This window comes from Ursus arctos, unplaced genomic scaffold, assembly GCF_023065955.2.
Source record: "Ursus arctos isolate Adak ecotype North America unplaced genomic scaffold, UrsArc2.0 scaffold_4, whole genome shotgun sequence".
Taxonomy (NCBI): Eukaryota; Metazoa; Chordata; class Mammalia; order Carnivora; family Ursidae; genus Ursus; species Ursus arctos.
Window position 1 is genome coordinate 82722659 of NW_026623056.1, and position 16913 is coordinate 82739571.

General features: G+C 51.1%; 1 protein-coding gene across 6 annotated transcripts in view; it reads left to right on the top strand.

Annotated features, from left to right (window-relative positions):
• Nucleotides 1–16913, top strand: part of EVA1C (eva-1 homolog C) — a 71222-nt gene that overhangs the window by 25099 nt on the left and 29210 nt on the right. For 4 of the 6 annotated variants that reach the window (XM_057306695.1, XM_026513333.4, XM_026513484.4 and 1 more), the window contains exons 2-3: nucleotides 8305–8501; nucleotides 11326–11449. The exons of the other annotated variants lie outside the window; for them this stretch is intronic. In XM_057306695.1, coding sequence (XP_057162678.1) covers nucleotides 8305–8501; nucleotides 11326–11449 — 321 coding nt within the window. The remainder of the gene's footprint in view (nucleotides 1–8304; nucleotides 8502–11325; nucleotides 11450–16913) is intronic. 6 annotated transcript variants of the gene reach the window in all.

Sequence of the window (16913 nt, forward strand, 5' to 3'; positions counted from 1 at the left end):
TCTAAAGCATTAATGGATTGGAGGGTTCTGCTCCATTAAATAAGTGGGGGAGGGTAGCAAGGGCAACAGAATTGATTCCACTCTCTTCCCAGAAGGAAGATGGGGAAATTGGCCCCTGGTGATTAGGGGACTTTAGCGCACGGATATACTTACATCCTGTGCTTAGAGTGACTCAGGCAGCATCAGCTCCTGGGAAACCGGGACTCTCGTGGAGCGGCTCTGACTTCAGAAAAGAAAAGAGGAAGAATTTGCAGCTCGTGTGGCCTGTTCTAAATCTTACTAATGTTGTAAACCTTAATTATTTTTTTAAAGGTTTTATTTTTAAATAATCCCTACACCTGATGTGGGGCTTGAACTTATTGCCCTGAGATCAAGAGTCTTATGCTCCACTGACTGAGCCAGCCAGGCGCCCCATAGCCTTAATTATTTTTAAAAAGGAAGGAGAGAGAGAGAGAGAGGAGAGAGGAAGAGGAAGAAAGGGAGGGAGGAAGGAAGGAAGGAAGGAAGGAAGGAAGGAAGGAAGGAAGGAAGGGGAATTTTCCTTTCCCCTCAAGCTGAACAGTGACATTTCTGGACCACAAGGGTGGCTGCCGGGCTGTGTACTTGTCTCTGAGTTGAACGCCTTACCATCAGCGCTCAGAGCAGACGGGGCTGACTGGCAATGCAGTTTGATTTGCAAGCCACCAGAGAGTTCTGCGTCAATGTGTGTTCCTCAAGGCTGGCAGCGGAATAGTGATCCCCTCAGCCGGTGCTGTGGGTTATGGCTGATACAGACGCTATGCCGTTGTATCATCGGACCCTCACCGTAAACCATGAGGACACCAATGCTGACAGGGGATGGGCACAGTCACACACCTTAATCCCACTGTGAACCCTGCTCTCGGGCATTGACTCCTCTCCTTCTCCCTATAGCCCGACACCGCATGATGATTCTGAAACCATACGGGATTCTGAAGCGCCTTCTGAAATCATGCAAGTTAAATGCAGCTGTCAGCACTGACCGTGGTTTATGAAACTCTCAATGTTTCCTTAAGAATGATGTGCTTGAGGGCCTGGGTGGTGCAGTCAGTTCAGCGTCCCACAGTTGGTTTCAGCTCAGATGGTGATCTCGGGGTCATGATCTCAGGGTCGTGAGATTGAGCCCCGCATTGGGCTCCGCGCTCAATGTGGAGTCTCCTTGGGATTCTCTCCCTCCCTCTCCCTCTGCTCCTCCCGCTGGGGCTCTCTCTCTCTCTCTGAAATAAATAAATAAGTCTTAAAAAAAGAACGTTGTGTTTAACAATAACCCTCAGATAATTCGTGCAAAAAAATAAAAAGGGAGAGCTGGTCAATTATGCGTGAGGTATTCTACCTCCCATTTCTTTTTTTTTTTCTTTAAAGATTTTATTTATTTATTTGAGAGAGATAGAGACAGCCAGCGAGAGAGGGAACACAAGCAGGGGGAGTGGGAGAGGAAGAAGCAGGCTCATAGCAGAGGAGCCTGATGTGGGGCTCGATCCCATAACGCCGGGATCACGCCCTGAGCCGAAGGCAGACGCTTAACCGCTGTGCCACCCACGCGCCCCTCTACTTCCCATTTCTGATGCTTGGCAGTCGTGTGCACATTGGAGTATCCGAAGTCCTGCATGGAAAGAATTGTGTTTGCCTAGTTTTAATTCACACACCCCAAGCTCATTTTGCTACAACACCTCCTTTCTCCCCTGCATAATGTTTCTTCCTCTCATAGAACACTTCGGGACACGCCCAAGATTCCTTGAAAATTGGTCATTAACATTCTGGTCATTCTCTGGTCACTGGAATATTTCTGGACAAATGGGTTTTCCTTGTAAAGGTGATGGGGATGAGAATCTCAAGAGTGACTTCCCCTTGTCTTTCTGAAAACAGAGGAGAGCTCTTGCCCTTCTTAGGGGCTCCTTCCCAGTGAATTATCCATCTATCTTGAAAAAAAGGAAAACATAAAAGCTTTTATCTAAACTACTCTGAGATTTGCCCAACCCGGTCAGGCCTTTCAAGATGATCCTTTGAGGAAAGTTGTAGCCATGGCCACTGCTGCAGGAGCTTCTGCTGGTTGGTACACAGAGTGGGGATTCATCAGGAGAAGATCTTGGAGTTAAACATAAGTTGCACCTTGGCCCCTCAACCATGTGAAGCTAACAAGGACCCACAGAATGAATGAATGAATGAATGAATGAATGAATGAATGAATGAATGAATGATTGAATGATTAAATAAATAAAATCTTTAAAAAAAAAAAGGATCCACAGAGCATTTCCAGGCCAGGCCAGGCTCTAAGGACTGATTTCTTAACAGTTTGCTCTTCTGCCATCTTTCAGGGCAGTAAATATGTGCCCGCACACATGGAGCTTTACCCAGAGCTCTGGCTGAGCGTGTTAAGAAATAAAGCATTTTTGATTGATCCAGCATGGTGGGGCATTCGATTCAGAGAGAACCATTAACACAAGGCCACACTGGTAGTCATTCTTTAAAAGGGATCTCATTTGAACCGGCCAAGAAACCAAGGTGTGGAGAAGCTAAGTGCTAGAGTCTGAATGTTAGAGTCCCTCTAAAATTCATATGTTGAAATCCTAACCCCCAAAGGTGACCATATTAGGTGATTAGGTCATTAGGGTGGAGTCTTTATGAATGAGATTCCCTAATCCCGTTAATGTCTTATAAAAGAGATGCCACAGAGTTCCCTAGCCCCTTCCACCAGGTGAGGACATGGCAAGATGGCGCTAGCTCTGAACCAGGAAGAAGGACCTAACAAAAATGCAATCATGCTGGTACCTTGATCTTGGGCTTTCCACGTCCAGAGCTGTGAGAAAGGAGTTTCTGTTGTTTATAAGCCACCTGATCTGTGATGGTTTGTCATAGCAGCCTGAATGGACTAGAACGCTAAGTAACGTGTGGACTCTGCCCAATGCAATGGAAAGAGTGTGTGTGCTCACTGGGGACAGCACACTGGAAAGATTGGGAGTGGGTCATCTGTCATCTGCCCCTTGTTTAAGGTCAACCTTGGCAGCAGGCTCCTGCTCCATCCCCTTTCTTTACCTTTATCCTGGGAGACGCCCAGAGGGCACCCTCATTTCTAGCAACCTTCCCTTCCACCCGCTTCTCACACCCTCTCCCATGGCCGCCTCTTGGACATTTCCATCACCTGCAACTGCCCTACCGCAAAACCACCTGGGGCACGAGCCCTGGGCCTCCAGCCCGCTGCTGTGCTCGCGCCCACTCTGACCTTGTTGGATCTCAGCAGACCTCTATTCCCCGGGGCCTCGCCGGTGCTCATTTCCTAGCTTGGAGCCCACACTCCAGCATCGCAAGCACCCTCTTGCTAACACCCACTTTCGAATGTGTTCAACCTTCACCCACAGTAACAAATGTAATTTACATACGACCTAGGGCTCATCTGCATATGTGTTTACACACACACATGCGTACACAGGTCTCTCCTAGCTTTAACTCAATGACAGTTATTTAAAAATCTGACCCTGGACATCAGTTCTTACAACTTCAGCCCTGTGTCTCTCCTCGTCTTTATCAAGATGTTGCAAGAGTCATCTGTATAAACTGCGTTGTTTCCTATGGCTGCTGTCACATGTCATCACACGCTGGGTGCCTTAAAACAGCACAGGATTTATTTTCTTACAGCTCTGGAAATTGGGAGGTCTAAAATCAAGGTGTCAACTCTGCTGCATTCTTCTGGAGTCTTCAGGGCACAAGCAGTTTCCTCACCTTTTCCAGTTTCTAGAAACCACCTGCCTTCTTTGGCTCATGGCTGCATCACTCCAGCCTCTGTTGCCACTGCCACATTGTTTATAGACTTTAAACTTCTTGTGAGGACCTTGGTGACTATAGGGGGCCTATCAGATCCCCCAGGATCACCTCCCCATCTCCAGATTTCTAACTTAATCACAACCTCAGAGTCCCTTTTAACAGTGTGAAGGAGCATGGGGACCTCAGTGGGGGTGGGGAGGTGCTAGTCTGTCTACCACAGGAACCATCTGGGATTTCCTCAACCTCCACTCTCTTTTCAACCTTCCCCAAACTGGCTAGTGTCCCACTCAGCATCCCAAATGCCTCTCAAAAAGGTCCTTGACATCCTCTGTGTTGCTGAAAGCCATGGAAAGTTCTAGTTTGTCCTTCTTCCTGACCTCATAGCAGCTTCTGACACAACGGGCCAATCAGAATGAGGTGTGGGAAGCACCTGTGGGGGACCCTGTGGTGTGAGGGCCAGTGGCCCGACCTCACGAGCATCTCCTGCCATCCCTCTAGCGTAGCGTCTAGTGTGCGTGCGGTTGGCTGTAGAACGTGCCATCCCACCACTGCCCTTGACCTGTCCATCTGCCATAGGCTCCATGTTCTCTAGACTTTCTTCACTGGTTTAAAAGCATTGGTCAGATAACTGTAGGTAAAGGTTTTTTTTTAACAAGCAGTTTTATTTACCCACCAAAAAGTGTACCTTTCACAAATGTATAGCTGGGTGACTTTTCACAAAGTAAAACATGTACCCACCCTTCAGATCAAGAGAAGAGCTTCGCCAGCTCACCCCATGTCCCCTCCCTGTCACAACCCCCTCTCCTCCCAAAGGTAACACTCTTCTGGGGAAGCCTGGATGGTTTTGATTTTTTTCTTTTTTCTTTTTTTTCTTTCTTTCTTTTTTTTTTTTGTTAAAGATTTTATTTATTTATTTGACAAAGAGAGACAGCCAGCGAGAGAGAGAGCACAAGCAGGGGGAGTGGGAGAGGAAGAAGCAGGCTCCCAGCGGAGGAGCCAGATGTGGGGCTCGATCCCAGAACGCTGGGATCACGCCCTGAGCTGAAGGCAGCCGCTTAACGACTGCGCCACCCAGGCACCCCTGATTTTTTTCTTTTAAATGGACTTTCATTTGTCGAACAGTTTTAGGTGCACAACAAAATTGAGTGGGAGATACAGAGAGTTCCCAAATAGCCCTGGTCCCCACGCAGGCACAGCCTCCCCCCTCATCAACATTCCCAGTCAGAATGGTAGACGTGTTACAATCAATGAACCAATAGTGACGCATCATAATATGGACCAAAGTCAGGAGTTTACTCTGGGTTCACTCTTGGTGTTGTGCGTTCTGTAGGTTTTGACGACGTGTCGTGGCTCGTGTCCATCACTAGAATATCGTGCAGAGCAGTTTCGTTGCCTTGAAGTCCTCCGTGCTCCCCCTGCTCATGCCTCCCTTCCCCCAACCCTCTGACAACCACTGGTCTTTTTTTTTTTTTAAAGATTTTATTTGTTTATTGGATAGAGAGACAACAAGAGAGGGAACACAAGCAGGAGGAGTGGGAGAGGGAGAAGCAGGCTTTCCATTGAGCAGGGAGCCCGATGCGGGGCTCGATCCCAGGACCCCGGGATCATGACCTGAGCCAAAGGCAGACACTTAACGACTGAGCCACCCAGGCGCCCCGCCACTGGTCTTTTCGACCATCACCATAGTTCTGCCTTTTCCAGGATGTCATGTCGTTGGACTCACAGAGCCTTTGCAGACTGGCTTCTTCCACTCAATACTATGCTTTGACATTTGCCCCGTGTCTTTTTGCAGCCTCATAGCTCATTTCATTTTAGTGCTGAATAGTATTCCATTGTCTGGACACGGGCATGGGTTTTTGAAGAAGGAATTGGACCGACTCCAGAGCCGATTTTACCTGGTGTTAGAAATGACACACTGGCAGAAGGGCCTGGAAGGCCTCCAGAGGCCGTTCTCTGCAGTGAGCTTCTGCACCCAGAACATGGCCCTCAGACTACAAGTATGGCATGCGGTGGGGCTCAGGCCACTGCGGTGCACTTACGTCATGTCTTGATGTAAATGACCCCACGGAGATCAAGTTCTGTTCACAGGGAACAGACTACATGACAAATAGAAGAAAGGCAATGGCCCAAACAGCACAAATTTCTTTTCCACTCATGTAACGGTTCGTGGAGAAGGCTCTGCTGATCTTGTCCCATGAATCTGGGACCCAGGCCCCTTCCGTCTTGTGCCTCTGACACCCACACATCCTTCTCATTCCTTCATCCAGCTAGAGTAACACATGGTCTGTTGGATGAGCCATTAAGCTCAAGTCATCAGCTGAGGGCGCCTGGGAGGCTCAGTGGTTAAGTGTCTACCTTCGGCTCAGGGCGTGATCCTGGCGTTCTGGGATCGAGCCCCGCATCAGGCTCCCTGCTCGCATTGGGCTCCCTGCTCTGCTGGGAGCCTGCTTCTTCCTCTCCCACTCCCCTTGCTTGTGTTCCCTCTCTCGCTGGCTGTCTCTCTCTCTCTGTCAAGTAAATAAATAAAATCTTAAAACAAAACAAAACAAAACATTTTAGTCAGCTGGTCATCCGGCGTGGTCCTGGTGAGTGATGTGGTGATGGATAGACAAGACAGTTTTAATGACAAGTTGGAAGAGGTGCAGGGGTGGGGTACCAGCCTGGGGAGCTTCGGGGCAGGTGCCGGCCTGGGCCAGCATCAGGGCAGCTCTGAGTTCCCTGGTGTGGCTCATAAGGGGAAGCAGAGATCCCACAAAGGAGGCTGGAACTTTCACAACTCATGGCTTTAGCAGGGTCTGCCTGTGTGTCCTGCAGGAAGATGCTGACCTGCTGTTGGACCACCGAGGGGTCTCTGCCCGGCCTCTCTTGGTGGTTGGTGGGGAGCACGGTGAGAGTGAGGGCATTGTTCCAACAAGCAGGACCCTGACTCACGGCCCCAGTGCCTGATGTCAGTTTTGCTGCTTGAGCCTGAGTCCGCTTCTCCAAGGGAAGCCAACTCAGGGTAGCTGACTTCTCGGCCTTCTTCTTTCAAGGGTGGGAAGGAGAAAGGGAGTTGCATTGAGAGACCTCGGGTCTGGGTTATATGTGAGGGTGGGCACTCCCACTCTTCAGGTTGGCAAGATCTTCCTACGGCAGATGACACGGTGCCTTTCACTGTGACTTTCAGGGAAGGTCAGGGACTGCAGTGGGTGCCCTTTGCAGAGAATCATGGTCAGAGGATTTTGAAACTTCCAGAGGGATAACTACAGCCCGGGCCGACTGTGTGGGAATAAGGGAGTTCTGCAACTGCCTTTCTCTGCACCCCCTCCACCCCCTCAAAGGCCAAGGGCTGCCAAACCCGTCTCCCACACACCTCACCAGAAAGTCCCTGGCTTCCCTCCCAGCTGCCTTGCAACTGACCTCATGAGGTGTGAGAAGGAGGAAAGGAATCTACATTTCAGATGAACCTTCCTTCCTTCTTTCTGAGAAGCGGTCCAGGCCACCCACACCTGCCAGGCCATGCACACGGCTCCTCAGAGCCTAAGGCCCTGTGGCTTGTCCAGTCTGCTTGAGAAGTAGCTGGGACCAGGAGCCTGTGTTGGTTTGTCGGGGCTGCACTAAGAAAACCGCAGGTTGGGGTGGCTGAAAACAGCAGACATTCCTTCCCTCGGGGCTCTGGAGGCTAGAAGCCTGAGGTCAAGTTGTGGCAGTGCCGGCCTACCTCTGGAAGGTTCTATGGTAGACTCTTTCCTTGCCTCTTCCAGCTTGTGGTGGCTGCGAGCAGTCCTTGGGTTCCTTGGCTTTTAGATGTTATCACACCAATGATAACGTGGCTGTCTTCCCTCTGTCTCTTCTCTTCTTCTGAGGACATCATCACACCTGTCAAGGACCAGTCTACTCCGTTATGACCTCATCTTAACTAATTACAACTGCAAGGACTCTATTTCCAAATAAGGGGGCGTCTGAGGTGCCCGGTGAACATGAACTTGGGGTGGGACACTGTTTAACCTGTGACAGAGCCCCACCATCCACCCCTTCCCCGCCTTTCAGAGCAGACCCTTACCCCATGCTGGGTGCCCTGCCTTGCTTTTCTCTCCAGGGCCCAGGAGTGGTTACCCCAAAATAAAATGGCATCCCCTCCCTCCAGGAAGACCTGGCCTTGCTAGTGGGAGATCAGAGAGCCCAAATCTCCTCAAGAACAGGCATCGACATGCCCAAGGAACATGTCGATTTTTTCCAGCTTCATAGAGATGCTTCAGGATTTCTTGGCTCCTGGCGAGTCCCAAAGGGAAAGAGTCCCCCAAGCCTTCCAATGGGCCATTCCAGATCAAGGTTTACAACCCAGATGGGAAACTGGCACCTGCTCCTTCAGCCTCACCTCGAGCCTGGTTTGGGGTCTTCTCCGTGGGAGCTGCCAAGGAAGCTCTGCCCCACATCTTCCTGGCTGACCAGCCCCTTCACCGGGGGAGCCGAGGTCCTCCTGCCCAGAAGGCTGTGGAGGAGTGGTGGGTTCCTGGGCCTCTTGTAAACCAGCTGAATATTTTCCAGGTTATCTAACCAAACTCCTGCAAAACCACACCGCCTATGCCTGTGATGGGGACCATTTGCATCTACAGTGCCCTCGGCATTCTACGATAAGTGTCCAATCGGCATTTTATGGGCAAGATTACCAAATGTGTCGTGCCCAGCAGCCTGCCTCCCAGAGGGAAGACGGCGTAGCCTGTGTGGCACCCACCACATTGCAGGTACCGCCCTTCATAGATGCTTTAAGATGATAAAATGGTTCTCTCTTCCTCTCCCGCCCCTTTCTCCCTCTCCCCATCTCTCTCTCTCTCTGTATACATGCTTGTGATTACATAGTTCACTCAAAGCAAACCTGATCCATGAAATCCCCAATTCGGACAAATCACCAATTTCATGGGTGAGCTATTGCTTCTCAAAAGGGTTCTTCACCACACAAGTCTAAATGGAATTCCTACTTCCTGGGGAGCTCCCTGAACCCACGTGCGATGTGAATTTATCCGGAGGCATATTCCCCACTGCAGTAAAGCACAGTATAGTCATATTGGGCTTTGACCTCCAGGACCACCCCTCCCGTCAATACCCCAGCATGGAGAGGGAAGGGTGGGGGCGCTTTCGTGGAGACCACAAGGTCTCTGGAGGCAGATGGCCGAGGTCATGATCAACCGCTCAGAGAATGCACTGGAGGAAGGGAAACATGGATCATGGTCATTCTTTCAAAAGTGGTTTTCTTCTCCAGGTGTAGATGATGACATTATTCTAGTTTTGAGCTACTTTGGGCAGCCTCTGCTGATGTATTCTCCCATTGGATAATACCAGGGATTTGTGGGGAGCGGCTAAGTCTTTCTTTTTTTTGGTTGGCATTAGTGAAAGATTTGGTGCAGGAGGAGGGCAGAGCTAATATTTCAACGGGGATTTTAGACTACTCCTGGCTCGTTGAATTGTTTCAGCCACAGAAACGCGGATAAAGGTAAATTTACAAGGAAGACTCAGGAGTAATGGAATTAGCATAAGGCTGTGTAGCTCTCCCGAAGGCCCAAAGAGGAGAAGCAAAAATAATACGACAACGGAAGGACTTTTCTATTTCTCACACCATTTCTTGCTTCCATTACATGCATCGTGGTATCTGGGTCGTCACGTGATTGGTAAAGCTACCCGCTGAGTAGCCAAAAGAATGTGTTTGAGCGAATTCCCTGGATGTGGGTTCCACATCCCGAGGAGAGGCCACATGTTGCTTCCAGGGACGAGCAGTGACTTTCCTTGTGTGCCCCACCCCATTCCTTCCCCTTGGCTGCCACTCCAGGAGCTGTATCCCTGTTGGCCTGCCCTCGTCCTTACCCCAACTTCCCTGCCCTCCCATCCCTGGTACCCAGGCCGTCCGCTGCTCTCCTGGGCACATAACAAGAACACCGGCCAGTGCCGACGGGAGCGCCTGCTCCGTGAGAGTAGGACTCCCGGCACCCTGGAGCTCCAGAGCTCGGGCACCGCCCTTACCCTCCAACATGGGTGCCTGGCTCTGCCCGGCAGGCCTGAGGGAGGATGTTTCCAGAGCCAAGCAGACAAGTTAGCATTTGTGAACACAACGCTCATGTTGTGCAGAAGGTTCGTTTGCCAGAAGCATCCCCGCGTGCTGCTCTTTCATCCAGAGATCAAGAGGTCCTTTATCTCGTGTCTTCTGACTGGCATTTGGGGACTGTGGCGAGTGCTTCTTCTTCCTCGGAGGGAAGGTGCCTGATGCGGGAGAGAACAGGTGTCATTGTCCCCCCAGGAGCCCCTCAGCTGATCTGGGCCGTGGCTGAGGGTCACCAGGAAGCCCCCCCTGTGCATTTCTCAGCCGTGACACGGTTTGGAAACAGCCCTGCCTTGAGTCCCACTCCGTGGTTGTGATACGTTCGTGGGGCCACCTAGGGGCAGAGTCATTTCATGATGACCCTCGACCACGAGCATGTGTCCCGTCATCTGGGGGTCCTCAGGGTTTCCCTGGGCAGGTTTCCTGATCTCATGCACGTCTGCTGGGCCCCTGAGGGGGTTCCTGGTGGGGCTGGCCTCCTCCATGGAGAAAGTCCATGAGCTACTATGAGGGCCCAGGACTCAGGCTCGCCAAGCTGCGCCAGATTCAGTCCAACAGTAATAAGTAAACTCTTGGGAAACGTTCACCGGCCTTGGTGTCCTTTTAACAGAAACGGAGTGTAAGGTTTCTGTGGTGGTCACGGGCAGGGTTTGCTCCATTTGGGAAATAGAAGAGCAGCCGTAAGGCACTAGGCCCCGCTGGGACCCTGGGTAGGGTGTTCCATGAGCTTCTGCACAGCAGATTATCACTCGCAAAGGAGCGAATTGCCTGGAAAAAAAGAAATTGAGAGCAGGAGAGGAGGAGAACTTTCAAGCCAAACGCTCAACAGCAAAGCCTGCGTATTCTGTGAAGAAAATTGCTCCAAAGGGAACAAATGGGTCCTGAGTCCTTGAGGTTGGCAAGGGTGGGAATCAGCTTTTTCATTTTCATCGGGGGGCCCGTGTTCGGGTCGGGGCTCCAAGGCCTCCCGCGAGTGCTGAGTTCTCCGTGGTCGGTGGCCAGCCATTTGTGCGGCCGGACGGACAGCCGTGGCTGTGATGCCTCATCCCCACGGAGCTGCCCCAGCCCTGCCGGAAGGGCCCTCCGACTCCCGTCTCGCCCACACGCTGAGTTTCTCAACTCTTGCTCATGCTTCCCGGAGCCTCCCCAAGGCCGTACTTTTGCCAAAATCATCAGCAGCGCTCCCTTCAGCTGAGGCAGATCGCAGGCCGGTCTCCTGATGGGGATCTGCCGCTAGAGGGTCAGGGTTCTTGTTCTGGGAAAGACGGGGACACTGGGAGCACCCCCGATCACACGCATACACGTGCTCTCGCCTTAGTCACAGCTCACGGCAGCTTGAAGCTTCTTTGGACGCCCCAGACCAGGCCGACAGGTGTCTCTCCCTTCTTGGAGCCCAGAGCCACCTGGTGGGGGGGGGGGATCTCACACACGCTGTGTGTGGTTTTCAAGCCTATCCCTTTTCTACCCCCTCATTTTAGAAGGTGCTGGATGAATGCCAGAGCCGGCGGGCCTGCCACCTCCTGGTCAATAGCCGTGTTTTTGGACCTGACCTTTGTCCCGGAAGCAGTAAATACCTCCTGGTGTCCTTTAAATGTCAGCCTAGTAAGTAACGTCCGAGGGGCCCGCGTGTGCGGTGGGGGTTCCCTGTTTCATTCACGGCCCTCGTGGAGATTCTCTGCCAGCCGGTGTTGGTCCCACTTAGAAATTTAGAAACTTGTCAGTAGAGATGTCCTACCTGTTTCTGCAATGGGTCGTGGGTATTTGTGTGAATAGTTTGAGGATATTTGCGTGTGTGTACGTGGACAACCATGTCTCCATGTGCATTCTTGCCAATCCCTGAATTTAAAAAAATCCTTCCTAAGATGTAAAATTCAGTTGGACCCATGCTAAAGGCATCAGGGGTGTCAAGAGGCTGTGAGTGCTTTTCCCCCCAAAGAGGGGCTAGTTCTCCTTTTCAGGGGCAGCCCACCCCCAGCTGCTTGCTATCACGAGAGAGCACAGCTGCCCCCCTGGAGGCCCTGCTTCCAGATCTTTATGAACCCCTCTTCTGCTTTCCCCAAAGCAGGGGCTCTGGACCCAGTTGTCTCTTCCTGAGGAGAAAGAAAACAGAAGGGTTTCTGGCCTGAGCAACTTCTTCTGCTCTATTCTTGCATTTTCCTCCACTGGCCTGTGTCACTGTAACACACGTTAGTTTTGTGATTAACCCATTGCAGTTCAAATGGAACTGCGTTTTAGCGAGTAGGTCGCACTGAGAGGCGGGCGGGTCAGCCCGAGAGGAAACCTCAACGTTAGAGGCTCCTGGTAACCCTTGAACAGGCTTGTTGAAAAGAAAGCAGGTTATAACAACACCGTTTAACCAAAGGATTATATTGAAGGAATAGTCATTTGAAAAAATTCTGCATTGCCGTCCCAACACATCATTTTTGTTTTTTTTTTCATTTTTTGTTATTATCATGCTAGTCACCATACGGTACATCCTTAATGTTTGATGCAGTGTCCCTTGTCTGCATTCTGTTCTCTGTCGGTTTCTGCCTCTGGAGCCCAGCATCCTCCCAAGACCCTGGCAGCCTGGGTGCTGGGGGCGGGTGAGGCTTTGGGTCACACGCATGTCGTGGTCTCTAGTGCGCACCTGCAGAGAAAGCACGGGACCTTTTCAGCAAATATCCAGCCTTCCGTCTTAAACCCTTTCCCTGCTGGGGCCTCGGTGCCTCAGAGCTGCCCCTTTGGCTCTTCCCCCAGACTGTGTGTTCACACACACATTCACACTCACACGCACATACACACCACCACACGCTCACAATGTACACACGGTCACTCATACATACACAATATCACGCCTGTGTGTGCTGTTACACGCATGCACACTGTCACACACATACTCACGCATGCCCGTGATCACACACACCCACAAGCAGGCCCGAACTTTGCACACCGGCCGAGCCCTGCCTGGGAATTCTTGTCAACTCCTGCTTCACTCAGGAAAATCCCTTCTAGATCTCTGTGTCGTCAGTCATGCCCTTCCTGCAGCTTAATCTCAAAAATGGCCGTCCTCCTGCCATGGTGGAAAAGACACCCTTTTTAGAGTCGCCCTTGTTCAAAATATTAAGCATTGAAGAATCTGGGTGATGGGGATATTCCCGTCTGTTGCGATACTCTCTCACGTTTTCTATACATTGGAAGTTTTCATGATAAAAAGTTGCGAAGGACCAGTCTCTAAGAGAAGTGAAAAGGCCCTCGTGAGATTGGTGGAACCTTGAATCTAAGTCGATGCCAGGCCACAGCCTTATTCCTGGACTGATCGCTAATTTCATTTCAGTAAAACACTTATTAAGCACCTACTGTGCACAAGTGTCCAGCCAGCTATTGGGTATGAAGAGGACTTCTTGGATGGTGGTTCCATCGAGGACCGCTCCCAACGTTCCTTCATCCAACCAGCACTGACTGACGTCTTCACACAGCTGGTTCCTTGTCCTTTAGCTTCTAGCAAATATCGCTTTGTCCGGAAAGACCAGATCTGTCCAAAGAAACATCTCAGCAGGAGCCCCGCTCTCTTGGTGCTGTGCGGGTCGCCCCGGGGGAATTGACCCTGGCAGGGGTGCAGGGAAGGCTTTCCTGGCAGGTGATGGTGGGGCTGAGGACGGCGGGATAGGGGGCGGGCACAGAAGGAGCACTCCGCATGAAAGCCTGTGGCCAGAGGGAGAAGGGGGCTCTGGGGAGCACACAGGAGCATCGGCCAGGGGTCCGGGGGGTGGATCCTTGGGGCTCTGATGGCCAAGGAAGGAGGTGGATTCTTTCTTTAAGTGGGGAGGGTGCGTGGCTGGGGTTTTAAAGTCCCCCTGGCTGCCCCGTGTGTAATAGATTAGGGGCAGAGCGCTTGTGTCTTAGTCTGTTCGAGCTATTGCAACAAAATGCCATAAACTGGGAGGCTTATAACCAACAGAAGTTTATTTCTTATAGTTCTAGAGGCTGGGAAGACCAAGATCGAGGTGTTGGCAGATTTGGTGTCTGCTGAGGGCCCACTTCCTCACTGATGGCTGTCTTGTTGCTGTAGCCACCTTGGCAGAAGGGACGAGGAATCTCTCTGGTCTCTTTCATGAAGGGCACTAATTCCATGCCTGGGGGTTCCACCCTCGTGACCTAAGCACCTCCCAAACGCCCCACCCCCTAAGACCATCCAGTTGGGCGTTGGGATTTCACCTTGAGTTGAAGGGGGACGCAGTCATTCAGATCAGAGCACCTTGGGTAACGTGCACATCAGTGACCTGAGGACCCCGTCACTGCTGTGAGGTGAAGGAGGAAGGAAGGGGCTCCCACACCCTCCCGCCTCCTTTTCTGTAACCCTCTTACCCCGGAGGCTCTTCTCTGTCTCTGGGGACAGCCCGAGCTGACACTGAGTGTCCGAAGCAGTACCTGCTGCCCCAGGGCTGCAGGGGGCCAGCCCTCATCACGAGAGCCAGCTATGCGTATCTCTGCCCGGCTCCACCTGCGGGCAGGGACATCTGCCACCACGGGAGCATTGACATCAGGGAGCTGGGCGGATGCCGCCAATCAGGGCTGGCTGGTCGGGTGGTCGGGGAGCTATTTTATAGGCTCACCTCCAGCATCGGCTCTGTGACTCAACCGTCGAGGGAGGGCAATGCACCTTCCACATGCGGCTGTGGTGAAGGGTGTGTAAGGACAGCGTCGTGTGGACTGAAACCACAGTGCTGCTTGTAAGCTGCTTAGCACAGGCCTTGTCATGAAGGTGCCCTCGGTGATTGGTGGCCATCGCGCCAGTAGGCAGGTTAAAGTCATCCTTGCGGAGGATGTGAATGACCAAAAGGCAGCAAGACACCAGGTGCTGGGGGGCTGGGGTGAGGTCTGCCCCGGGTGCAGGCAATAGCAGGGCACCCTGTCTGCCGAGAATTTTTTTAAAAAGCCATTAGAAGTGACTTAATCTCTCTCTGCATGTTTTTTTTTCCTGCATGTTGATAATATTGCCACGCATGGCCATCTTCAGTAACATCAGTAATCACACATTCTCATCACGGCAGGTCACCCTCCCCACCCCGCTTTGAAGGGCCCCTGCGGACAGGAAGTTGTGTATCTGTGTTATTAAGGAGGACCCGCTAGCCCCCTGCTTGGCAGAATTAGGAGGGGGACTCTGTTTCTGTTATCACTGAAGAAGAGTCCTGGCTCTCCTTCTCCCTGGGCTCCTGTCACTCTCCCCTGTCACACCCACCGGGCTGTTGGCCACCCTTCTGGAAGCCTTCCCCCCCTCCTTTTCTAACCTGAGACCATCGAGCACTCTCACCCAGCTCTAAAACAAATTCTCTTTCTCTACCAAAAGTGGCAGTTTGTTAGTGGTCCCTTTGTGTTTAGGCCCCAGAAGTGTCACTCTTAGGCGACAGTGAATTAACACGTTCCCAAGGAACCAGAGTGACTCAACATCACACAGGGGTAACCCCAAGCAGTAATGTGACTCTCACAGGCCCCTCCATTCCAGGAGATGATTGGCCTGTAATCTGGGGACAGGATCACCGGAGGCCTCGGCGTACGGGTGTTGTGTTACCCCGGGTGAGCTTGCCCGGCATCGGCATCCAGGCCTCCTTTAATGAATGGGCCTTAGTACATCAGAGAGGTGGTGATTAATAAACGCATAGCATGACAGGCCTTAAAAAGTCTCTTCTAATTTTTAAAAATTCTGATGAAAGAAAGAAGGAAAAAAGAAAGAAAGAAGAAAGAAAGAAAGAAAGAAAGAAAGAAAGAAAGAAAGAAAGAAAAAGAAGCCAATCCTGTTAAAAAGGAAAGCTTCCAGTTTGCTAGATAAGGCTTGGTTTTCATCCTTTTTGGCGAGCTCTGCCACTGGAAGGCATTCTTAACATTCTTCAGTGTTCTCCCCGTTGGAAGGGGGCTAGGGCTCTTTTGGGGCGTCTGCCCAAGTCCTCTGTTCTGCATCAAAGGCCATCGTTCATTCTGGGCCTTTGAAGTAAGGCAGTGTTTTGGTGTTGGTGGGACTTAGCATTTACTCATAAAAAGCACTGAAAACCTCATCCCCGTGCGGATGTGACTCACCAAAATCAAACCCTCGGATGTCAGGGTCAGACTCAGTGTTCTTTTTGTTTAGCAAAAGAAAACAAAGCTTTTCTTGGCTTTGGATTTAAACTGTTGTATTCGGATTCCAGTGAACGGGTGAAGGGCATTCTAAACATTGCTTAGTCACCACTTAAATTTTCCCTCCTCTGTTAGTTCCTTGTGGGTTCAGAGACGAGGCGGGGCAGAATTCTGTGAGCACCTGGAACCCGGTTTCTGCTTCACACCTTTGATTATCTTGAGTGTTCCCGTCATCACTGATTAAAGAACAGTGCCAAGGTTTATCAGCCCGGGAGCTGACGGCATCTTGAGATCTTGAAGCTTTCCTCACGGCTGCTTCTCTGTTTGGTGTAGAAAGGCATGGGAATTCACACGTTATAGAAAAAGGCGGAATATATATTTGGAAATTATTTTCTTTCGTGTTTTACGTTTGGGGCTCAAGTCAGTGATTCCAGGATATGGAAATGCCACAGCCACCGTTGCCCCGGTGTCCACCACTCACGTCTTCCTGGAAGGCTTCAGTGGGGGGGCTCTCAAATCCGTTTGATTACAACGCAGAGCAAGGAAAACATTTTACGTTTTGGCCCAGCATGACACACACACAGAACTGAAAAGATTTTTTTTAAATTATAAAATAATGTTAATCCTTTTTTGCGTGATGCGCTTTGGTGCTTTCTAAACTCTTCTTTGTTTTTTGAAATTGCAGGTCACAAATGACTAAACCGATTTCATGAATAGAATAGAATAGAATAGGCCTCAAATCACAGTCTGAAAAACTTTAGCTTGAGACATATGAGGGATCTGGGTGGGAGTGGCCTGCACCTTCAATCCAAAAAATAGTGAGAGAAGTGAAAGTGGGGGTTGGGGAGTGGTCGTGGGGATGGTCATAGGCAATGGTCATGGGAGGTGGTCATGGGGGCTGGTCATAGGAAGAGTGGTCATAGGAGGGGTGGTCATGGGGAGTGGTCGTGGGCAGTGGTCATGGGGATGATCA